Raw genomic sequence first — 27,150 nt, 5'->3', positions numbered from 1 at the left:
TATAATAAACCGCGGTTTTTTTTTATTGTGGTTTTTATTACGCGATCGTCTCGGTAAACAAGGAGAATTCATGTAATTATTATTGAACGCCATCTCAATTCAAATAATTTGCAAATAAATAATTCATTCATCTTAAAATAATTTATGTACGAGAGTCTTGGCTTTATAGTATTTATTGTAACATTTAAAGAGGATTTTACTTTATAATTAGTGAATATTCATTGGTGTTAAATGTTTGTAAAGACCTGAATGTCAAGTCTGTATCAAGATTTATAGTGTATCGGAATATTATTTATATTTTTTTAAATAAATATTTTTTTTTTTTAGTTTTGCAGGGCTATCAAATAATGGTTCTGAATAATACAGAAAAGTCAAATTTCAGGACTTTTTTTGTACAATTTCTTATATTTAAATCCTGGTTTTTTTTTAAATTAATATTCATGATTGTCCAAAAAGCAGGAGTAACAGAGATTCTAGATTTTTGAGTTGAATATTTTTTGCAAACATTATTGTACAAATATTTTTAATTGTTTTTGTACATTTTTTTATTCTCATAGTTTTGAAAAAAAATCTTTTCCTTAGGGACTTCCAATGCCCTTGAATAATATAAAAAAGTCAGATTCTAGGGTTTTGAATTGAATTTTTTCATCCAGCATTATTGTAGAATTACTTACATGATTTATTCTTTAAATCCTGGAAAAAGTTTTGGATAACAGTTTCAGTTTCCAGCCTAGAAAATTACATATGTTCCACAATTATTTCCACAAATTTTTGTACAATTCCTCGTCTACAAATCCTATTTTTTGTTATTCTTCAGGGTTACTTAAATAGCCGGGATAACACAGTTTCCAGAATTTCGAATTAAATATTCCTAATTGAAGTAAAATATTAGTTTGTCTATATATTAATAACATCGTCTTAAAGCAGAAAAAGTCGTATATGACGTTATTGTACTATTGCTTTTAGGATATTTTAAACATACAAGGATATTCTATCTTCAAATCTTGGAAAGAAATTTTTTTTTTTATTCTCCTGGGTTATCTAAAAGTCTCAGATTTTTAATTTTTAATTTTATTTTTCTAGTTTTTATTGTACAATTATTTTTAGGATTTTTAGTACAATATTTTCAATCAAATCCTGGAAAATATATACTTTTCTGTCTCCAGTATTGTATAATGGCTGAATAATACAAGAAGTGTCAATATGGTGAAATATGTAAAATAAGCCCAAAAACTATTAGACCCTTATGTCAAAAGATGTTTAACACAGATTTCCCTACAGTATCAGAAAATATGCATGGCTATAGATAATATTTGCTTTCAGCAGAATAATGATATAATAAAGAGATCTTAACCACTGAGAAGTTATGAAAATACCTGGGAAGAGAGTGAAAATAATGATAATTTAAAAATTTGTCATTTAAATGCCTAAAACAGGGAAAAAAATATAATTAATGCCTGGAATAAACTAAAAAATGACGTCAAATAACTGAAAGGCTCATTAAATAATTTTTAATGCCTAATAGATTAAAAACTTGAGGACGAATGACTGACAAATTAATTTCAAATGCGTAAAAGACAAAAAAATATTTTAAATAACGGAATAGAATTCAAAAAATATTTAAATGCCAGAATTATGTATATAAAAAGTGATATTATATATAAGTGCTTGGAATAAAATGAAAATATACCACTTCCAATGGTTAGAAGATGCAAATTTATATTAAATAGGTCGAACACATACAAAATGATATCCAATAATACGCATTCAATTTCGATAGCCAAGAAGCCTTAATACTGAACCTTAACAACTATGTTAAATGTATGGAATTAAATGAAAAACTTCTTTAAAATCCTGATTAAAAAATTTCCATTGCTCAAAAATGCCTAAAATATGTAAAATCTGAATTATTTTTGACTGTCATTCGGATCTAAATATTAACATACTTTATTATAAAAAAAATTATTCATTTGTAAGAAATTATATCCATATCCATATCCAGGATACTTCAAGTTATTGAAAATATCATAAAATGATTTTCAATGCTTGATAGGTATAAAAATTAAGAACGAAAGACTGAAAATTATTTTCAAATGCCTTAAAGACATAAAAAGTGCTATCAAATGCCTGGCAAGAACTGGAACATGATTCAAAATTCCTGGAAGATAAGAAAATTATTTGAAATTCATGGAATAAAATAAAAAATTACGTCAAGTGACTGAAAATATCATTAAATGATTTTCAATGCCTGATAGATTTAAAAATTGAGAACGAATGACTGACAAATTAATTGCAAATGCCTAAAAGAAAAAAAAAATTTTAAATAACGGAATAAAATTTAGAAATATATTCAAATGCCAGAAATATATAAAAAGTGATATTAAGTGCCTAGAATCAAATGAAAATATACCACCACCAATGGTTAGAAGATATGCAAATTTATTTTAAATGGGCGGACACCTAAAAAATTATTTCCAATAAAGCGCAATTAATTTGGATAGCCAGAAAGCCTAATTACAAGAAGAGATAGCTAAAAAACCTGAACAATTATGTTAAAAATGCATGGAATTAAAAAATAAAATCCTGATTAAAAAATGTCTATAGAACCATTAAATGCCTAAAATATCTAAAATCTGACTTATTTTTAACTGTCATCCCTATTTTAATTAATATTATTCCTTAGTGTAAAAAAAATATTCGTTTTTATAAAATGTTTGTATATTTCTTTTATATTATTTTTTTAGCGAATTAAGATCTTATCATAAGAGCTCACTAAACACCTGAAAAAAAGAAGCATGAAATCCAGTACAAAGTACAAATAATAAAAATTTAAAAAAAAATGGTTCATATCCATATCCAGGATACTCCGAATTACTTAAAATACCATAAAATGATTTTCAATGCTGGATAGGTATAAAAATTAAGAACGAAATACTGAAATATGATTTTTAAATGCCTAAAAGACATAAAAATTTACGGCAAATGCTTGGATATAGTATAGTTATAAAACTTAAGATCAAAAGACTGAAAAATACATTTAAAGTGCATAAAAGACCTAAAAAAAATGTACGTGCAATAAAACTAAAAACATCTTTAATTGCCTGGAATAAAATAAAAAATGACGTCAAATAACTGAAAAACTTAATAAATAATTTTAAATGCCTGATAGATTTAAACCTTAAGAACGAATGACTTAATTAATTTCAAATACCTAAAAGACAAAAAAATATTTTAAATTAATAGAATAAAATGAAAAAAATATTCAAATGCCAGAAATATATAAAAAGTGATATTAAGTGCCTGGAATCAAATGAAAATACACCACTACCAATGGTCAGAAGATATGCAAATTTATTTTAAATGGGCGGATACCTAAAAAATTATATCCAATAAAGCGCAATCAATTCGGATAGCCAGAAAGCCTAATTACAAGAAGAGATAGCTAAAAAACCTGAACAGTTATGTTAAAAATGCATGGAATTAAACTTCTTTAAAATCCTGATTAAAAAATTTCTATAAAAACCATTAAACGCCTAAAATATGTAAAACCTGACTTATTTTTAACTGTCATCCCTATTTTAATTAATAATATTCTTTATTGTCAAAAAAATTATTCGTTTTTATAAAATGTTTGTATATTTCTTTTATGTTATTTTTTTTAGCGAATTAAGATCTTATCATAAGATCTCAATTATATTGAGCATTTATGGGAACACCTGAAAAAAAGAAGCATGAAATCCAGTACAAAGTACAAATAATGAAAATTTTTAAAAAAATGGTTCATATTCATATCAGATTTAAAAATTCTGGAAGACGAAAAAAATTTTTGGAATGCATGGAATAAAATTTAAAAAATCGTCAAATTACTGAAACTATCATCAAATTATTTTCAATGTCTGATAGATATAAAAATTGAGAACAAAAGACTAAAAAATAGACTTAAACTGCCTTAAAGACATTTCCGTCAAATACTTGGGAATAAAATTAGAAAAATCTTCAAATGCCTGGAATAAAATGAAAAATGATTCCAAATTTCTGGAATAGACGTAAAAATTTACAAGAAATGCTTGAAATTTAATGAAAAAAATCTTAATGCCTAAAACACATAAAAAGTGAATAATAAAATGGAAAATAATTCCAAATTTCTGAAAGGCAAAAATATGATTTTTAAGGCCTAAAGTAAAATAAAAAATAATGTCAAATAACCAAAAATATCATAAAATGATTTTCCGTGATATTTGTTGATTTTTCATGTGTGTACCATTTCATTGACGTGTGTAAACATTTTTTGTATATTAATAATCTTTGTTTATTAATTAATCTATTCTATTAAAATTGCGAACGAAAGACTGAGAAATAAATTCCAAAAATAAATGCCTAAAAATTCACATTAAATACTTAAAATGAAAAAGATCTTAAAATCCCAGGAATACATAAAAAGTGATATCAGAAGCCTCGAATAAAATGAAAAATTAGTCTAAATCCCTAAAAACAAAAAATTCATTTAAATGCATGGAATAAAATAAAAAATTACGTCAAATGACTAAAAATAACATAAAATCGCTTTTAATGCCTGATAGATATAAAAATTAAAAACAAAAAACTTTTTCAATGTCTAAAACACATAACAATTTACGTCAAATGCATGAAATTAAATGAAAAAAAAAATTATTCAAATGCCAGGATTACATAAAAAAGATATCACATGCCTGAAATAAATGAAGAATGATTTCAAATGTCTGGAAGACCATAAAAATGATTTTAAATGAATAAAATAAAATAAAATAAAAATAACGTCAAATGACGGAAAGAATCATAGAATGATTGTCAATACCTGGTAGATATAGAAATTGAGAACGAACGACTGACAAATGAATTTCAAATGTGAGGAATACATAAAAGGTGGTATCAAATGCCTGAAAGATATGCAAATTTACATAAATGGAACACTTGTATGATAGTCAATGACTCCAGAAAGCCTGAAAAACATGAATTTTGGAACACAAAACCAAAATTATGCCAAATCTTTAGAATAAATTAAAAAACTAGTTCAAAATCCTAATAAAAAAGTGTCTCTACAATCATTGCAAAAAATGCCTGAAATATGTAAAATCTGACTTAGTTTTGACCGTGATCCAGATATTTATATCAAAATGCTTTATTGTCAAGAAAATGGTAAATTTGTAGAGAGAGAAAACATACACAATAAATCAAAAAACACATAAAATTGTAAAATGTCAAAAAACAGAAAGTTAAAATTATTAATCGTTTCGGATCAATTTTTGGAAGAAACGAAAACTAAAATTCATCACTTTTCATAACAGATATTAACAAAACAAATATACGTGTATACAATTGTATTTAGTTATTAATAACTTGACACTACATGTATTTATATAGATTATCTTGTTCAATTAATATCAAGGTGGGCATACATTAAAAATAATAATACGATTGTTCATCCTATAAATAACATACGAAAACCCGTGATTTTGTAGTTTTATTATGTTTGGTTTCTTAATACAATAACAGACATTGGCCTATATTTTAGCGGTTAAGATGAGCTCTTGACTGTCTGACCGTGGAACGCATATGTTGTGTCATTTTGATAAAATTGTTAAACGAAACAATGAAAATATAAAATTCCCGTTATGCTTACGTTTTAAATAAAACAAACTGTATTGTTGAAGATATTGAGAATAAATTTTTATGCAAAAAAAAGTTAAGGTCCTTTATATTTTACAATTAGAAGTTCGTGGGCTAGTAGATATAAAGTATAGATCAATGTAAAATCTCAAGTGAGCTAAATTATATTTTTCTCGCATAATTACAAAAAACTTTAATTTTATTAATATTTTGTGCCATATCTGACTGAGATAACGATATAAAAATGAAGATTGAACTTCTCAATTTTTTTCTATATCCCTTTTCCATTTTTCTGTTACCGTTTGAATATTATGTTTTTCTCGTGTAATTTAAATAAGATTACATTACAAAAATAATAAAAACATGAACAATTCTTTCAAATGCCTGGAATAAATTAAAAATTTGACTATAAAGAAACTAAACATTACTAAAATAAAATTAAAAATTAACTCAAAAAGCATGCAGGGATTTTTGCCTGAAATATACTTTTTTTTTGTGAATACATTCTATTATCCTAAAAATTAAACTAGTTATATTACAAAAATAATATATCACTTAATTTTTGCATTATTACCATCAGTAGGGGAAACGCAAAATATTTTTAAATAATCCTAAAATTGAAAATAACTCTATAAAAAGAAAATTTTTAAAAACCCACCCTTAGTTTAGCCAGTGATTCAGAGATATTTTTCCCCCACGTTTACTGAAACAAAAACCGCAGAAAAATATGCGAATTTTATCAGGTATGTTCAACCAAAATTTTAAGTTGATTATTAGTAGATCGGTGGTTATCCATAAACCCGCAGAACAAGCATGGTACTGCCTTGACGAATGTAATATTTGAATTTTTTTCGCGTTTTTTTAACTCGACATAAAAAATAAAATTTAATTTATGACTAAACGTATGCGACCTTGCATTAATCAACTGAGATAGCAAATGCATAATATTTCCCCTCCCTCAAATTTTCCTTTGGCCCTCCAAATGTGTTAGAAAATAAGTAAATAAATAAATTTTGAATAAGGTTGCCTCAATTTGCAACTTAACATAAATAAATTTCGTCCGTTAAATCACTTAATTGTATGCAGAAAAAAGAGATTATTGCCTCATATATAGCAGTAAGAAAAAATGTAGAATTTCAAAGACAAACTTGACCCGGTGACTTTTTGAGTAGCCCTGGTCTTTCAACATTGCCATAATAGTTAAAAGTTAGTAGCCGATTAAGTATTGTTTTGGATATAAATTGTCAATGCGGAAACGGTCAATGTTAATTGGTCTATTTCGCGAGGTGGAATAGTAATTGTTACAAAATTCGAAGGATTTTTAGAACCTCATATGTTTCTCTTCGTTTATAGTTCTTTTTATTATTGTTTAATTTAATTTGAACGAAATACTCCTGGACGACATCTTAAAAAAAAGGGTGGGCGCCAAAAAGTTACTATCTTAATTTAAAGGTGTTAATGAGTAACCTTCTAACCCCAGAATATGAGAATATATTTTACATTTTTAGCTTTTATATGATATTTAAAAACTTGGGGAAAAATAGGCTTATAAAGTAGGGTCATTCAGACCTATAAAATGAGGTATTACAAAACTCTCTTTCTCTTAATAATTGTTCTCAAATAGCGTCCAAAAAATATGAAAATAAAAATACCTTTTTAATCAAACGTAATTATGTTCTAAAATTTTATTTAAAAAGCAAAAAAACTAATAATCTTTATTTTGTTACAGCAATGTCCAACGAGGGAGACAGCTACAGTGAGGAGGGCATACAGGGGGCTCCAAATGATACAGGTAAGGGTCTGAAACCTAAAAACGAAATTTTATATATTAAAATTGAATGATGCACTTAATTTAATAAATATGAATTTAAATGATACTAAAATAAATACCTATACTCGTTGTTCGTTAGAAAATACTCATAACATACATAAAACACCATGTATACTAATATTTTTAAGAAATGAAGTTATAATATATGTGGCGCCACCTATTAGTAGGGATCAAAAGTACATCATCCGGCGCATTCACCATTTTCAACGTTACTGCTCGCGCCATCTAGTGTAAGTCAAGTTAACGTGTCACTTCTCAGCTAGTTAACCTAGATGGCAAAGCGGTATGCAATCATTTTATTTAATATGAACGATGCAATACTTACGGGCTCAACACAGATGGCGCCACCCTTACTATATTAGCGTAATTAATAATTTTATAATAAAATTATGGAGTATTATATGATTTTCAAACATATAAACAATTGGGGTAAGATTTCTCACATGGATTATTTCATAAGCTGGTTCGGCCGCCTTTTCCATCTGGTGAACTCTAAATAAAGGCGAAACTATCGCCATCTAGCGAAAGTAGTCTTAAAGTGTAACGGTTGACTTTTAGTTATACATGTGTACTCTAGATGGAGCTGTAGTCGTTGTTCAATTTCATTGGAGTTATCAAGGATAGGGGTCGTTACTTGTGATACAGTTTTAAAATTAACATCCTAATTAATTGTTTTTCAAGGAATCTTGAACAAAAAACATTGTTTTTTTTTTTAATTATTTCTATGTAATTTAGATCGTACCTTTTAAATAATTTACAGCAAAACTTCCTTTGATTTATTTCGTTTTCCGTCAATTTAAAATAGTTATAATTTTAAAAACACGGGGAAAGCGTCTTAAACAATTTAAAGAGGGGAGAGATAGTAATTTTATGATTTATTTTTAAAAAATGCCCTAAGACTAAGTAATTATTACAACATTTATCTGTGCCATTTCTTTAAAATCACCCTGTGTAATACAATGTCAGTACTTAAAGATAGATGGCAGCATTGTAATTAGTTCATTTTCAACTTACTGGGGAGTTAATGAAATCAATTAAATTTGTAATTTTAATTAACAATCATGCTTGTCTGTACCTTTAAAAAATAACTTGTGAAATTTTAATTACATTCTCTTTATTTTATAAACTAATATTATACATCGCGCCACCTACTTGCAGTAGCTTGAAACACTAACACTCCGGCGCCGTTGCCATTTTCAAGTATGAGTCTCATTAATTAATTACAGTACTAAAAGATAGATGGCGCCCCCATGGCATACATAGAGCATTAAAGATAGGTGGCGCTATTACAATATTTACTATCTCTCATAGTAATGCTAGAAAAATATATTTATTTTTTAATTAATTTACTTACTTAATAGGTTTATTATTGCAGGCGTTTAATAGATTTTCTTAGAAAATATTTGTTTTTAGATTCAAAAGTTTTTCAGAATCCGCGTACCTTCTTTATATTAAAATTTTAAAAAATGGTAGATGGGATAGTGTTTAGGTGTAGCTCTTATGCTTACAGTACTTAAGGATAGGTGGCGCTATTACAATATTTACCATCTTTTAGTAATCCTAGAATAACATTATTATTTTTTAATTTGATATTACTTCCTGTTACTCATTTAATGTGAAAAATATAACAAATTGAAAAAAATGAAATTGTCCTTTTTTTCTGTTAATAGATTTTTTCAGAAAATATTTGTTTTTAGATGTAAAAGTTTTTTAGAATCCACGTACCTTCTGTACAGTTAAAACTTGCTAAATAAATAAATACCTATTAACATTCTAATAATATCATCACATTATCAGGTACTTCAAAGTTTGTGATCTGGTCTTTTTCTAAATTTAAAAACAACATCTTTTTATAAAAGTATTTTTTATGTAGCAACCTAATACAAATAAAATTAAATTAAAAAAATGAAAAATAAAAGCTGACAAAACTTTTCTTGGCAAAATTTTTTTACTTGTAAGGCAACTGTTCATAAAATCTCCAAGAATCTTTAGAAATTATAGCCTTAATGCTCTGTAAATTATCATACTTTTTTTCGTAATTGGAAGAGGCGATTGGTAAAGAGGCGGAAATATTAGGGCACAAGAAGGGATCAAAAAAAGTCTTAATTATCCAGAAAATTTTTATTTATTGGCTACCAGTTTCGTGACTTCCAAGAAGATATCTTCTTTTTACTTTAGTCCTTGGCCTGATGATGTGACATGTGGAAGTCACGAAACTGGTAGCCAATAAATAGGAATTTTCTCGATAATTAAGACTTTTTTTGACCCTTTCTTGTGCCCTAAAGAACTTCCAGAATATGGACAGGATTCTCCTTAATATGCGGAAATATTACATTGTTAAAGTCAACATTTTTTGGTCTTAAGGGAAGGGGGTGAAAGTCTTCGTCAGAAAATTTTAACTTGAATGAAATTTGCCGCTCTAATATTTGTCACAATAGCCCTATCATTATTTATTCCTGAAGGCCGAGTCGAGGCATACTTTAAGAAATCTTTATGGCCGTAGATTTTGAAAAACTCGTAGCCCATATTCTTTACCAAATAGGGATTTTTAATACGTGCTTGCTTAGTGATTTTTAAATAATCACTTGGTAAATAGATTTCTTTGTTTTTTAAGCAGGTTTCAATAGCACTATGGACAGAGTCACACTCCATCTAAGTGTGACCCAAAAACTCTGGCGTAATTAAAACATCATGCTTCTCTGATAAATAAAGAAGAGCATTAGCGAGCACACTATTCCTATTTTGCGCCGTACAGTCATCAGAATAAATAATAAATAATGATATGTCTTTTGGCCTCTTGGGTTAAAAGTTGTTCTTGTAAGTAGTCTACTAAAAACGAAGCATAAACAGATGTTTGCCCATCGGCAATAGTTTCTTTATAGCAACACAATTTCTGTTTATAGTACAACGTGCTAGCTGGTATTTGCGGAGATAGCTTCACAGCTTGCACATCCATGGTAATCATGTGAAACTTACCATTTATCGCCTTCTCCTTATCTATTTCCTTTTCACGTCTTGCTGATTTTTTTTTCTCAATGTGTTCCTTATATTCTTCCGCTTCTATATTTTCGTTCTTATACTTAAAACAGAAATTAATCACATTGGTCCTTTCTAGGTCGGAATATTGAGATTTTCATTTCGTCGGCAAGTTTAGTCATTGTAATAATTGACATTGGATTTTGCCCCTTTTCTGGGAATTGCCCCATGTAGACACGGTATAAATCGGACCATGACTAAAAGACTGTTCCAAGTACATTCTGTTGGTATCTTTTCGACAGTAATGTGAAGGAAGCTTTTAAAGATAGCTTGTCGTTTTTCTCTCCTGCTTATATCGGTTTGGTTGCTACTAGCCATGCCATTTTCAGAATTCATCGCCCAGGATCGTACGGACCATTCTCCGAGATTAAGGGTATTTAAGTACATTTTATTACAAACAGTAATGGATTGATTACCGATAATAAAAGAATAATTTAGTGTTTGGGATCTACGAGATGAATCGATTTGTTTCGACGGCCTCTTTTTATCGTATACTTTGACAGTATTTCCAACAAACACTTTTCGCTGCTCCCAAGTCATATCTTCCCAGAACTTCTTGAATAACTTTTCTCGATCCTCGTTTGAAATAAGAAAACATTTTTTTGTAGCATCCTTCACTTTTTCTTTGTTTAAGCACTTACACCTTTCTTTTATCTTCTTTTCCTGGCGATTTTTGTTTTGAAACGTATTTTTTTGATTTTTGGGCTTTGTGAATCCCATGTAGCTTCTGCCTATCAGCCTTAGTTTTTTATTAATAGCCCTTTTCGCTTTCTATTTTCATGTTCACCTACAGGTTGTTCTTCTAAATCGCTATCCTCTTCTGAAAGTTGCCCTTGCGGTCCTTCATTTGACTTGTCTTCGACCATACTTTCGTCAGATGAGTCGGGGTCATCGGGCTCCATAGTGGCGTCGTAATCACGATCAGACAATGTGTTTTCTTCGGGTACGTCATCCGTAAATGAATTTGTAACGCTTTCACCCAAACTGGCTTCCATATAGAGTTTAAGGATGGGATCTGATATCGTAGCTTCTTTGATTTCCATATTTGCCATTTGATCGGGAGAGGTGCTGAGAATTCCTAGCTTTCGAATACGACCGTCGCATTATTGATTAGTTCAAAAATATCCTCAGGGCTTAGAATTTGGTCCAACTCAAGCTCGAGTAAAGACTCATTGTTAAAATCACTTATATTTGACAAGTTCAGGTCATTTTCTTGTCCTAGACATTTAGTTACTGTATTTAATTTATTTGAGTTTAGATTTTTAGCCATTGCCACCATTTTTCTTGCTCGGCTAGACATTATAATTGTATTAGTAGTCTTAAACAGCAACTCGTAAGCGGTAATACAATTTAAATTTAAAAAAACGCAGGACCTCGTAAGTGTTACCTGGAAAAAAAATGTGGTTTAGGTAAAGAAAAATTATATTTATTATAAAATAAATTAAACACAAACTACTAACAACAACTTTAAAAGAACTATTTTTAAAGTGATATAAAATTTTAGCTATTTTAAACATCTTACCGGCCAAAAACACAAAGCACTTCCACGAACAACAGTAACGGTCGCTAACAAGGGTTAACTGACAAATACGAGGTAATGCTTTCAAAACTGACGCGAATGTAAATACGAGGTTATGATTTTTGCGATTTGCCACTAAAATTAAAAACTGATTAATATCTAACTTGGTCAACAGATGCCACCATCTATTCTACGCATAATGGTATAGTACGCATAACTAATTTAATTTAGCCAAAAATGTTAGTTACGAGGTCCTGCGTTTTGACCCTCGAGTAGCTTTTATGCTTACGGTTCTTAAGGATTGATGGCGCTCCACGATATAAAGTTCTAAATTAAATTTCTTTTTTGTGTAGTACTTCTTACCGATAGGTGGCGTATTACATTATTTGCTAGATCCCAGTAATAGTATTATATTTTTTATTTTGCTATTTACTTGCAGTTATTCATTTGAAGCAAAAAAAACAACAATAATTAGGGTTTTTTTTTATTGCAAGCTTTTAATGAATTTTCTTAGAAAACATTTGCTTTTGGATTTAAGTGTCAAAATCACGGTTGACCGCCATCTTAGACAATATAAAAGGCTTAACAAGTGACAGATGACATGTTGCTTTGACTACGCCATGTTTACAATAAACGACATTATTTTAACTGTATTATTAATTACTCTATGAGCAAAATAATATGGAAGTACCTACGTCAAAACAAATTCATTTTAAGCGCCGCCAATTTCAAAATTCCGACGTTCAAAACATGTCATCAAAAAACTGGACATTATCCATATACTTTTTTTTCTAAAGTTATTGCGTAGTAAATTCGCTCAAAACTCATTTGCATTTTGGAATATGGTGGTCTTAAAAATAACTTATTATCGGGTTTAATCTATATGGGTAAAAATAACTCTTTACGTCCACGAAGTTGTACTAAAGTTTGTTAAATATGTGGTGCAACAATCGATTTTACAAGCCGATTTTTAAATTAACAATAGAATTGTAAATTAATGATTTAATTAATAACCTTCATTACTTAATCAATTATGTATGTCGTCATGTGCATTATGCTTATATATTTACCTAATAAACTTTCACACATAATAGTCGTACATAAATATATCCAAAAATAATTTAATTACGTTGCATATCGTAATGCTTTTCGGCTAAATTGTTTATAAATAAAATACATTTAAAAATAGATTTGTTGATTTTTATATTAGGCGACACTACGTAGCTTATTCCAGTCTAATTAATTAATGAAAAAATATTTAATATTAATGAGAAAATATCATTATGCGCCATATTTCGCAACATTTTCACCATCTTAAGTTGATCGCATTTACTGTTTGAATTTCAATTCCTTGTATAACTTTTTATTACATTTAAAATATAAAATCTGGTGCAAAAAGAATTGTCATTAATAATTTTTTAGGTCAAATGAATGTAAAATTAGTTCGTTGACTGAGCATGAAATTCTAGTATTAACAATTCATTATAGCTAATTAATTTTTTATGTGTTTTTAATTTCGTTTTTGAGGATGTCGCTCGTTTTACAGAGCGATATTAAAAAATTAATAACTCCAACATTAAAATCGTTATCAACGTTATCAAGTAAAATTAGCCCATGTATAAACGCCCTTATTTTTAAAAATTTATGCAAAAATTACGAAAAGTTATTCCTTTAATATATTTGTAAAAAAAATTTAAAGGAAAATTAATAAAAAATACAACACGAAAAAGGCTTTTTTAATGCACTCGTTTTATTAATTAAAAAAAAAAAAAATTTCAGATACGACGTTTTGGCTTTTGGATCTTATCAAGAACTTATTTGAGTGCCAAAAACGATTTTTTAATGTTCCTATGCTGAGAAAAAAAACAAGAAATTACATCAAATTTCAAAGCATGACATGATTTTTGACGCAATTTATTACCTACTGGAGTTCTATGAAACTAATATTAACCTAGTTACGTCAAAATTTAGGTATTTGTTTAAAAATAAAATAAATAGACTTTTAAAAATAAATTCACTTGGTATCATCGACTTTGGATGTGACGACGTGTACTTTGCCAAAAAGTATTAAAGTGGGGTTTAATTGATTATTTTAGTTGAATGTCCACATCCATTATTTCGGTTTCAGCTAAATTTGGCATAATAATTTATATCAACATGATAACAAGCTTAGCTTATGATAATGAGTTTTATTTGTTTTAGTATATTTCTGCTTCAAATAAAAATTTTTTTTATATTGTTTGAAATTTCAATAATAATTTAAAAAAAAATATTTTTTACAAAGAAAATTACTCTTTTCCTTTTTTCTCAACCTGATAAGCATAAAAATGCGCAAAAGTCGATTAAAAGTTTTTATATACTTCGGGTACAAAAGTGTTTTGTATTTCTTAAAAAATCACGTGAAAAAAAATTAATTATAACAATTAGCAAAATGTGGCCCTTTAGAATCAGCTTGTTTATTTGAATACTCTGTATATTTTTACATTTTTAGATTTCAATCAAATCCTGATTTTTTAATTAATTTATAGAGATAGGAAAAAACGAATTTTCCTTTTTCGAAACTTTTTAGAATTTGTTATTATATTGTATTTTTTTTATAATGATCTTATTCAGATTTATTACAAAAGCAGCGAAAATCCAAAGAACTTTTCAAATTGAAATTGATCTTTGAAAGTGCTACTTAATTTAACTGTTAACCTAAAATTCCATCATGGAATAATCCAAAAGTTCTGCATTTTGTTTTTTAATTTTAAAGTTTCTTCCAAAGTCCTTTATAGGCCTGTTGCCATAGCAACAACCAGATGCAGTATGCAACGAAAGCGCCAATATTACGTTTACCTATCGCCTTGTCGGCAATAAAACAACAATTTTGCTTCTCTTAACCTCGTATCGATTTCGCCTTTCATTTCATTTATTACCGATATGCACAGTAAAAAAAAACACCAATTTTGCAATATTAGCTTTACCTACTTCATTTGTATATATGTACGGGTAAGTTAACTTTTTAACTAGCACGCGGTTATTACCTAGTAACCTTATTGCATACAAACCTATATTAATCTGGGTAGTGGTAACCTTAAGCGTGTCTAGTTCATTGTAATTAAATATTGTGCAATGTTACATCTTCTGTAAAAATTTATTTTTATATTTAATTTAACTTCAATCAATGTTAAAACAGTTAAATTACTTACATTCGAGTTATTCGATTACTTAAATTAATTTAATATTAAAAGTCTAACCGGTTCTAATCTTAATGTTTATGTAATTAAATTAGTCACATTTTAGTTGCAGTATTTTTGCCATCAGCTTATTTCTGTAAACTGTGAATAATATAATGAAATCTTCTTATGTACTTTTAACATTAATGTAATTTTTACAAATTTAATTTAAATTTATCTTAATTTATTAGCAGAATTAAATTGTTAAGCCTGCATGTGTTGCCTACTGAATTTTAAAACTTGCAATCACTTATAAAATAAATTCAAGTTTTAAAATTAGGTTTAAATTAACTTAAAGTTATCAATAAATTTAGTTTTTAAGACAGTATTAACCGATGCTAATACAAATTTAATTTTAAAATTACCTAATCATTTAAACACAGAGTATTTAAGTTTTCAAGAAGTAAGACATTTAGAAATTAAAATTTAACAAATTAATTTGGGTTAAAGTGGATTAAATGTATTTCTAAACTGAGCTAGTAATTATAAACAATATTGTTTTAAAATTAAAATACCAATTAAAACTAGGCCTGAGAAATTAAATAACGTGAACAAATTAATACAGTATTTATAAATAATTAAAAATAGTAAGTTTTAAAAGCGCTGAGATAGATATAAACTAAATTTTAATTAAATTAACTGTGGTTAAATTGAGATAATTTTGTTATTTAATTAAAACGGATTTATAAAAATTTCCTTAATTTTTGGTTACAATTAACTTGAAAAATTATTTTCGATAGCAGCTATATCTATAACTCAAAATTATCATTAAAAAAATTCAAATTTAATTTTAAAACGGCTTAAAACTTACGGGATTAAATTAAGCTACATAAACATGTATTAAAACTGACCTTAGAAAACTTGTTTTGCAATTAAATTAATCCAATGAATACAAGTTTAATTGTAAAATTAAATAATTTACCAAATTTATATTTAAAATAACGTGGCTTATTTTAAGTAATGTATTTTTTTAAATAGGCTATTGATTAACAATATTATTTTAAAATTAAAATATCAATTAAAAATAAGTCTGAAATTGAACTTATTATTTTTAAGCTAGGCTTTTTATTAAATATAATGGTAATTTTAAAATTACAATATAAGTTAAAAATATGGAAAATCTGGAAAACTTAATAAAGTGGTTATGAAGAAAAGGTAAAATTTAACTATGTAATTTAATTATAATAATAGTGGTTACAATTAACTTGAAAAATTATTTTCGATAGTAACTATATTACTCATTTTAAAATTCAAATTTAATTTTAATACGGCTTAAAATCTAAAGGCTTAAATTAAGTTGCATAAACATGTATTAAAACTGACTTTAGAAAACTTGTTTTGCTACTAAATTAATTCAATTATTACCAGTTTAATTTTAAAATTATATAATTTAACAAATTTATTTATAATAACGTGGCTTGATTAACAATACGGCTACGCTATTACGCAGTATTAACCGATGTTAATTAAGAAGAATTATGCAAAAATTAATTAATCAAGTGCCTTATTTCAAATGTTTCATTCTTTTTTAGGTCAATTGTAACCAACATTATTTTATTTAAATAAGTTAAATTCATTATCATGAAAATTAAATAATTTTTTTATGGAATATTTCCAGACTACTTTTAAATGTAATTAAAAATTTAATGTTAAATTCGTTATAATTGGCCTACTTTAATAGAGAAATATATTTTCCTTATTCAATGTTATTATAAGTAAATTAGTTACATTTTAGGTATTCCTTGACTCGATACTAAGAAAATTTAACCACAATTTTAAAATTAATTTTTTTTAATCAACATTCTAATTAAATAACAAAATTATTTAAATTAAACTACAGTTAATGTAATTAAATTAGTTTAAGGTTAAGGTAAAGTAATTCCAGTTTTTATTCGTTACACTAATTTTAAAACTAACTGTTCCTCGATTAGTTATTATTATTATTATAAAAATTTAATGACGTATAATATGTTGAACTTTTCAAATTTATTTTTATAATAGATATTTTAGTTTTACAATAATATTGTTAATTAACGTTATTACGTTAATCACGTTATTATAAAGATTTTTGTTAAATTATTTAATTTTAAAATTAAACTTGTGTAATAATTGAATTAATTTAATGGCAAAACAAGTTTTCTAAAATCAGTTTAATACATGTTTATGCAACTTAATTTAAGCCTTTAGATTTTAAGCCGTATTAAAATTAAATTTGAATTTTAAAATAAGTAATATAGTTACTATCGAAAATAATTTTTCAAGTTAATTGTAACCAATATTATTATAATTAAATTACATAGTTAAATTTTACCTTTTCTTCATAACCACTTTGTTAAGTTTTCCAGATTTTACATATTTTTAACTTATACTTTAATTTTAAAATAACATTGTTAATTAATAGCCTACTTAAAAAATACATTACTTAAAATAAGCCACGTTATTTTAAATATAAATTTGGTAAATTATTTAATTTCACAATTAAACTTGTATTCATTGGATTAATTTAATGGCAAAACAAGTTTTCTAAAGTCAGTTTTAATACATGTTTATGTAACTTAATTTAATCCCTTAAGTTTTAAGCCATATTAAAATTAAATTTGAATTCTTCTTTCCTAATACTCACAGAACCAAATTTTATTATAATATTTGCAAATCACTTTTTAATTAAATTAAAATTGTAATGTTAAATTTGTTATATTAAATGACCTTATTTATTAGAGAAATTATTTTCTAAATGTCTTACTTCTTAAAAAACTTAAATACCCTGTATTTAAATGATTAGGTAATTTTAAAATTAAATTTGTACTAATTGCTTTAATTTAATAGCAGAATAAAAAATTGTACTAATAAAAACTTAATTAGATTTATTCTAGTTTATGTAATTTCTTTGAAAATTAATTTAACCCCTTTGCTTTTAATTTTAAATAAGCGAAAATTATTTTAATAAGCGTTTTAAGCGATATTAAGATTAAACTTAAATTATTAAAATTAATAATATAGTTAATATATACAAGTTAATTTTTCAAGCAAATTATAACCAACATAATTCCATTTAAATTAGTTAAATCGAAAGCTTTTTATTTCTTCTACGACTCGCACTTCTTAGTAATATCTTGACTTTAAAACCTCATTCTGTAAAATCAAATAAAAAATTTAATTTGAAATTTGTTGTTTTGAATTTGAAATAATTTTTCTTTAACCAACGTTACTACAATTGAACTAGTTACTTTTTAGACATTCCTTGACTAAACACTATAAAAATGTAACATCATTTTTGAATATTTCAAACTCACTTTAATAAATTTTTTTTAATTATCAATCTAATTAAATAAGAAAATTAAATAAATTTAACCACCTTTAATGTAATTAAATTCCATTTATATATCTTACCATATTTAAAACTGACTTGTCCTTGTTTATTTAATATTATTATAAAAATTTAACCATGTTGTTTAATTTTCCAGACCTATTTTTAACTTATATCTTAATTTTAAAATTAATATTGTATTTAATTAAATTCCCTAAAAATAATAAGTTAAATTTTAGGTTATTACAAATTAATTTATTAAATTTTGGTTTTTGGCTGTCTTATTACTTGCAAAGCTGTAATACTCTGTATTTAAACGATTATTAAATTTTAAAATTAAACTTGAGTTATATAGCAACATAAAAATTTCGCGTTAGTTTTAATCAATCTTTATTCAACTTAATTAGTATTATTCTAGTTTATTTCTATGAAAATTGATTTAAATCCTTGAGTTTTAAGCCATATTAAGATTAAACTTGAATATTAAAGTCAGCTATCCAGTTAATTTCGCTTAATGTTTTAAGTCAATTGTAACCAACATTATTAAATTTAAATAAGTTAAATTCCTCTTTTTATTTTTTTTACGACTCACCAGACTTGATAATACCTTGACTTTAAATTCTCACTACCGTATAAATTAAATTAATTTTTTTGTTAAATATTGAAAAACCACTTTTAAATTAAATTTTATTTTAAATAAAAATTAAGCTTAATTTAAAATTGGTTTTTTTATATTCAACCATTTTTCTCTAACCGACTCAAGGCCATGAAACCTTAATCACATTATTAGATTTTCCAATATAATTAGATTTCTAATAAAATAACAAAGTTCTTTAAATGTAATCACAACAAATGTAATTAAATTCCAGTTCTTATCTGTCTTACCACTTTTAAAAGTTATTGTTCCTTATTATTTATAAATACTATAAAAATGTAAACACTTATTTCCAGACCTCTTTCGAACGTATGTTTTATTTTAAAATTACTTTTGTTTCTAATTATAAGTCTCGTTTAAAAATACATTATTGAATATTAGCATTAAGTGTTTTTTTTAAATAAATAGTTCAATAACAAAACCAAAGCTAGTTTAATTTGAGTTTTTACTTGTTTCAAACATAACTCGTATATGCAACCTTATTATTATCGCGAAAATCGAATCATAATTAATTGTTTTTTAGAAAACCACTTTCATCTTAAATTTCAATTTTCGTCTGACTCACCGCATATGCAGGACTAAAAGACGTCATCGCCGTTTAAATTTCGTAATTATTTGCTTTTAAATAAATCGGCAATGGAAAAAAAGTTGGTCCGGTATAAAAATAACACGACGATGATCTCTAATATTTTGACAAAATGGGATTGGTACAATGTAAGCAATCCAAAATGTTTTTGATGAAATTTTGATTTAGAGTTGGTGAAGTCAAATGAAAATGGTTATTTTATCAACGATCGAATGCAATAAACTTTCGACTTTAGGGGATTTTTAGAATTTTTTTGTTGATAATGTGCAATCGACAATGAAGTAATTAATTTGTTTTAAGCCTTAGTAATATTTTTTGTTTTTTATTTAAATAATTATTCTAATCAAAAAAACTGCGTGGAAAGTGATCAAGAAAGATCACTTTTTAATAATAATATTAAATTCATTATGTCCCAAAAAATGTCGAAGTCAAAAAAAACTAAAAAATATTTATATTTACGGATGCAGACTAACTTTACATTTTTATTTATTTTTTCAAAACCCGTCTGCTGGCATTTAAAAGTCGAGGGAATATTACGAAAAAAAATGGAAAAATTATTTGAATGTCCTGATTTAAATTTCGAACACCCACATATTTAACCTTAAAATAATCGAAACACCAACTGCCAAAATCAGTTAATTAGTACTTTGTCTTGATTTTTTTTGTTTTTGAATTCGAAGAGAAATTTAAAAATTAATTCATGACAGCCTTCACCCACGTAACTCAAACAACTCAAAAAATCTGAGTGATCCATTTTCATGAAAACCTAAAAACTACATTTAATGTTAATTATAAGTTAAATTGTTGTATTTACGGTTCTAATTTGAACGCTAAATTAATTAATAATCTAATTTTAACAAATGTTAATAAAATTAAATTAGTTTTTTGCTCTCCACGTTTAAGGCTCCAATACTTTAATTCTAAATGCCTTTTGTTACCGATGTTTAAAAATTATATTTGATGATTTTTTCCTGTTATTTTTAAAGTAAAATTCAGTTTTAAAATTAAATTTTTACCCAACTTAATTGCTAAGTTAATTGTTTAAGCCTATTTAAAGAAATGGCAGTTAAATTAGTCAGATTTTTTTTCATATACTTTTTACCATGGAAATCTAAAATTAAAACTAAATATTGATAGTAGTTTAAAAACTAAAATCTGTTCCATAGCCAAGGTAATAATTAGAATTATAACATAATATATATTAGTAGTATCAAAGATATTTATATGAAAATAATAATCTAAATGAAAATGAGCACATTTATGTCAATAAAAAACAATATCACAGTTTAAATTGTTAATTAGTAAATCATGCAAAAACCAATCAACAGAAAATAAACAATCTAAAATATTATTTTTGGATATCCGATGCAGATATAAAAATTTAAATAAGGTATCTCAATGATCAGGAAGTACACATGATGCATTTATATGGAGATCAAGCCGAATCGGACAAGTTTTGCATGCTAACTATGAAACTGGACAGCGTGATGATAACTTATTGGGTTTGTACAAGTTAACGGACTTTTTATTATTGCGAATAATGCTGAACTTAATTAACCGAAGAATAGCTGTAGTCTGTGCAATAATAATAATAATAATAATAATAGTTTATTCAAAATAATAATTAACAATATTACAAAATGTCTATAATAACGATCAAGAGAATAGTGAATAAACAATGATCACAGAAGTAGCGAGATTACTACTTGTACGTGAATATGAATTTAAAAGTTTTACAGAGTTAATCTTATCTAAAATTTAATGACTCCGATATAATGTTCAAAACATAGATCAAGATCGAGTATGTCCAATTCGGTAATTTTTAAGGTCTATATCGAGGTAGTATGTCATGTCCAGGTTTGTGTGATTTTATTTGCTTTCTTTTCAATTTTACATGGATTTGCTAAAGATTATGTTTAAAAGAAAAGCATATTTATATATCATAGTATGTTACATATTATGATTTAATATATTATTAAACGTTTCTCTGTCCGTCCACTGTATCCAGTCTTTCACATAAAATTTAAAATTTTTTTGATTTATTTTATCTTTTATATGCCCCGGAACCAAATTATAAATCTTAGAGATATAGAATCTAAAATATCGCTGACCAATAGTTTTTTCATTTCGTGGAACTACAGCGCTTTGATTTTGAGCTCGAGTAGCATATGAATGATTCACATGTTCAACTGTGATTTTCCTTTTATGAAGATTTAAAAGTAACTTTTGAACATATAATTGTTTTAAGTCAAATATACCAGCAAGATTGTATAGCTGATCAGATGGAAACAGTTTGTCTTTATCATAGATTATTTTTAAAATCCATTTTTGAACAACTTCAATGGAGGACATATGGCAATTTCTTAATCCACCCCATCCGCTGAGTCCATAATTTAAATGTGATTGTACCAGAGCAAAGTACAATGTTTTTAAGTGTTTAATATCCATAAAATCCTTAAGTCGTTTAAACTTAGATATCAAGCCTCTTAATTTGTATGTAAGTTCACCTGCATGTATATCCCATTTTAAGTGCCGGTCTAATGTTATACCTAAATACCTTATGGAATTTGCTTCTGGTATCTCAAAATGGGAGTTTATATTAAGAGGACCCATCAGAGGCAAGTTATTAGTGTAAGATGTAAATGTCAAATACTTTGTTTTAGAGGCGTTTAAAGACAGCCTGTTTGATTGAAACCAAGAGGAAATTTTTCTAAAATCAGCTTCAGCGTTCTGTTTTAAAGAATTCCATGAATTTCCTGAATAACATATGGCAGTGTCATCAGCGTAGCTTACTATTTCCCCCAAAATATCAATCTTAAGTAAGTCATTTACATATAATATAAATAATAATGGGCCAAGTACAGTGCCTTGGGGTACCCCACAGGTTATGTCTGCGAAGGAGCTTTGTACTTCATCGATCTTGACAAGTTGTTTTCTATTTTTTAAATAACTTTCAACTAGTTTATGAACTATTCCTCTAATGCCGTAACAATTTAGTTTATCTAACAAGATTTTGTGATTAACAGTATCGAAGGCTTTAGAGAGGTCAACAAAGATACAGAGTGATGGTTTAGATTTATCTAAGTTTTCATATAAATAATTTGTTAAATGTATAATTGCATCTTCGGTTGACATTTTTTCACGAAAGCCAAACTGTTTGTTTGAAAGAATGGAGTTCTTTGTTAGAAATGACACTAACCGATTTTTAAAAATTTTTTCATAAATTTTAGCTATACTGGAAATTAGAGAGATTGGTCTGTAGTTGTTAAGGTCTTCTTCCAGGCCAGTTTTGTGTAGAGGTGTGATCATACCAATTTTTAAAATTTCGGGAAAGATACCTGTATTGAAGGACATATTTATTAAATATGCTAGCACATGTGCTATTTCAATTTTTATTTCCTTTAGGGTTTCGGCCTTAATGCCATCAACACCTGGCGATTTGCCTTTTTTTAACCTGTCAATGATCTCTATGACCTCAGTGGGCGTCGTTTCCCTTAAAAACATCGATTGATGAATATGATGGTTTTCGTTAGACTTATAAACATAGGTATTCGTTATTTTTATAGTATTTGCAAGTGTTTGCCCTATTTCACTAAAATATTTATTAAACTAGTTTGCTATGTTTTGTTTGTCTTCCAGTATTTCACCATTTGTAAGCTTAATTTTACTAATATTTCCCTTGTTCTTTTTTTTATTACTACATATGGCATTAACGCAGTTCCAAAGGGCTTTAGTTTTATTTTTGTTGTCTCTAATTGTATTTTGTACAAAGTCCCTTTTTGCTCCCTTAATAAGTTTTTTTATCTCATTATTGAATGTTTTATATCTTTCCTTTAGTTCTTCATTATTTGGTTCTCTTTTACACTGTAGATATAAACTATTTTTTTCATTTATTTTTCTTAGTAAACCTTTCGTAATCCATTTACATTTTCCGTTTTTCCTGTTACTTATTTTAATTAATTCTGTATGTTTTTCAATTTTCCCAACTAAAATATCCATAAACATCCTTGTTGCCACTTCCGTGTCTCTTGTACCATATATCAATTGCCAGTCTTCCATTTCTAAGTCATTTCTTAATGCCTCATAGTTAATATATTTCTTTGTTTTCACTAAATGACTATTATTATTTGCATCCTCATCCTTTAAGCTTAAATTCAAAATAATTGGAAAATGATCTGTAAGATCATATTTCAAAATAAAAGACGTAGGAATTTTTGAAATATCCTCATTACAAATTTTAACCAAAAAATGATCTAGACAGGTTTTTGACTCCGGTCTGGTAAATTTATTTATATACGAAACAAAATGATAGGAATTTATTATATTTATATATTCCTCACTTTCCCTTTTCATTGATAACAAATCTATATTTATATCACCAGTAATTACATGGTTTTTTATATTCTTTCTCTGTTCGAGATAGTGGGCAAAATCATTATTAAATTGATTCTTATTTATACTGGGAGATTTATATATACAAGTTATTAAAAGCATATTTGTTAAAGGGGTAGTTATTTCCAATTCTATTGATTTTACTTGACCAATGAATTCAAATTTATGTTTTTGTGATACGTGTTCTTTTACAAAAATAATTATTCCATCACATTTATTTAAAATGCCTCTATTATATATTATATTATATCCATTCATCCGATAAACTGTTTCATCAAAGACATAATGTGTTTCTGAGAGAACAATGACATCAAAATTAAATGAAAATTGGTCCAGCAGACATTGTAGATTATCAAAATTTTGATTTATACTTCTAATATTCAATTGCAAAATATTAAAATTACTATTTGGCAAAATATGGTCATTCAAATCATTTGGGTTTTCTATTTCTGATGTGTCAATTTTTAAATCAATGTGTCAATATTTCACAATATCTCAGCAATTTGTACTGCTTCTTGCGCAATTGACAATTTACTAATTTACACAGTAAAGTTGACAGATATATTTTATATGTTTAATAAAAAGAAAGTAGCTACTTTGCTAATGGGATATTTTCAAAATACGTACTATCACCTAAATCAAGAAATATATATTTAAACTTTTTTAAAACCTTTTCTCTTTCTTGGTCCTAAAGCCCCAAGTAGCTTTTTCCTTACTCCAAAAAAGATAATTTTGTAAATTTACTGGTTTTTGGTTCATATTGCCTGTAATACGAAACTTAAGACAAAAAATTAATGGAATAATTTAGTTATTAGTCAATCAACGATCTACTTTCAGAACCGATCAAAAACGATATCGTTTCATACAGTCCTGATTTTATTATTTTGATCTAGTGTTTGCAATTCTGGAGACACCTAACAAACCAAATAAATATTTTTATTTGCACATTTTACAAAATTAAAATCTGAATTTTTGGTAGAAAACGGACTGGTTTTATTATTAGTAAGGCAAAAATCAACTTTCATAACTAATAAAAAATGGTCTGGTTTTACAAGGGCGTGCTGTATTTTCAATCTTAGTGGTACCAATTAAAATCCGAAAATACCTACTAAATTAATTTTAGCAACGAAAAGTTGGGAATTTGAACCTAAATATTCAGTTGCTAATGGACCGATTTCATTAGAAGTCAGTCAGCGACCTCCTTTTATAATCAGTCAAAAACGCTCTGGTTTCATAAGGGCGTGGGTATTTACAATTCTACTAATGGACAGATTTCGTTGTTAGTCAGTCAGCGATCTATCTTTATAGTAAGTCAAAAAGGGTCTGGTTTCATAAGGGCGTAGTGTATTTCCAATTCTTGGCGTACTAAATTAAACCCCAAAAATACCCATTGAAGTAATTTTTGCAACCAAAAGTTGGAGAATTTAAACCTAAATATTCGGTTATTAATGGACAGGTTTCGTTGTTAGTCAGTCAGCGATCTATCTTTATAGTAAGTCAAAAGTGGTCTGGTTTCATAAGGGCGCGGTGTATTTCCAATTCTTGGCGTACTAAATTAAACCCCAAAAATACCCATTGAATTAATTTTAGGAACCAAAAGTTGGAGAATTTGAACCTAAATATTCGGTTACTAATGGACAGATTTCGTTGTTAGTCAGTCAGCGATCTATCTTTATAGTATAGTAAGTCAAAACGGTCTGATTTCATAAGAGCGCGGTGTATTTCCAATTCTTGGCGTACTAAATTAAACCCCAAAAATACCCATTGAATTAATTTTAGCAACCAAAAGTTGGAGAATTTGAACCTAAATATTCGGTTACTAATGGACAGTTTTCGTTGTTAGTTAGTCAGCGATCTATCTTTATAGTAAGTTCAAAACGGTCTGGTTTCATAAGGGCGCAGTGTATTTCCAATTCTTGGCGTACTAAATTAAACCCCAAAAATACCCATTGAAGTAATTTTTGCAACCAAAAGTTGGAGAATTTAAACCTAAATATTCGGTTATTAATGGACAGGTTTCGTTGTTAGTCAGTCAGCGATCTATCTTTATAGTAAGGCAAAAGTGGTCTGGTTTCATAAGGGCGCGGTGTATTTCCAATTCTTGGCGTACTAAATTAAACCCCAAAAATACCCATTGAATTAATTTTAGGAACCAAAAGTTGGAGAATTTGAACCTAAATATTCGGTTACTAATGGACAGATTTCGTTGTTAGTCAGTCAGCAATCTATCTTTATAGTAGGTCAAAAAGGGTCTGGTTTCATAAGGGCGCGGTGTATTTCCAATTCTTGGCGTACTAAATTAAACCCCAAAAATACCCACTGAAGTAATTTTTGCAACCAAAAGTTAGGAATTTGAACCTTAATGTTCAGTTACTAATGTATAGGTTTCATTGTTACTCAGTCAGCAATCTACTTTCTACAACTTCCTACTTTTTACGAAAATTGCATAGTTGTGCCTGATGTATTGCCAATTCTAGGCCTACCAACTTAAACCCTAAATTCCGTACTATCAGTTATTATTTATACGTAAATAATTTTTGCAATCAAAAGTTGAGAGTTTAAACTGAAATATTCAGTTAGTAATGGACACATTTCATTATTCGTCAGTGAGCGATCTACTTTTATATTCCGTCAAATATTTGTCTGGTTTCATAATATTATCTGTATGTATAATATCAGTTGTGATTTTAAAGATTAAAATAATTTAATTATTAATCTAGCTTAAAGCTTAATTATGGCTGAATAAAAAAACTAAAGCCAATTTTAAAGTTTAATTAAAACGTACAAAATAGATTTTTTGAAAAATTATCAAAAGGAAACATAAAATTTGGTTTACATAAAAAAAGAACAAAGTGTATATATTTATGGTTTTACCACTTTTAGCACAATATCCAAATTTATATAGACGGCTGGTTAGCGAATGTCTTGGGTTTGGCAATTAGGGAAAAAAAGAAGAACAG

At 27.0% G+C, this 27,150-nt stretch overlaps 1 protein-coding gene across 4 annotated transcripts in view; it reads left to right on the top strand.

Annotated features, from left to right (window-relative positions):
* The window catches only part of LOC126734538 (uncharacterized), a 303,120-nt gene that overhangs the window by 129,687 nt on the left and 146,283 nt on the right, over window positions 1–27,150 (top strand). For all 4 annotated transcript variants that reach the window (XM_050438219.1, XM_050438218.1, XM_050438217.1 and 1 more), the window contains one exon: window positions 7,376–7,438. In XM_050438219.1, coding sequence (XP_050294176.1) covers window positions 7,376–7,438 — 63 coding nt within the window. The remainder of the gene's footprint in view (window positions 1–7,375; window positions 7,439–27,150) is intronic.

The sequence above is a fragment of the Anthonomus grandis genome, chromosome 3 (genome assembly GCF_022605725.1).
Source record: "Anthonomus grandis grandis chromosome 3, icAntGran1.3, whole genome shotgun sequence".
Lineage (NCBI taxonomy): Eukaryota > Metazoa > Arthropoda > Insecta > Coleoptera > Curculionidae > Anthonomus > Anthonomus grandis.
Note: the sequence above shows the minus strand (reverse complement) of the source record. Positions and strands in the feature narration are given on the sequence as shown.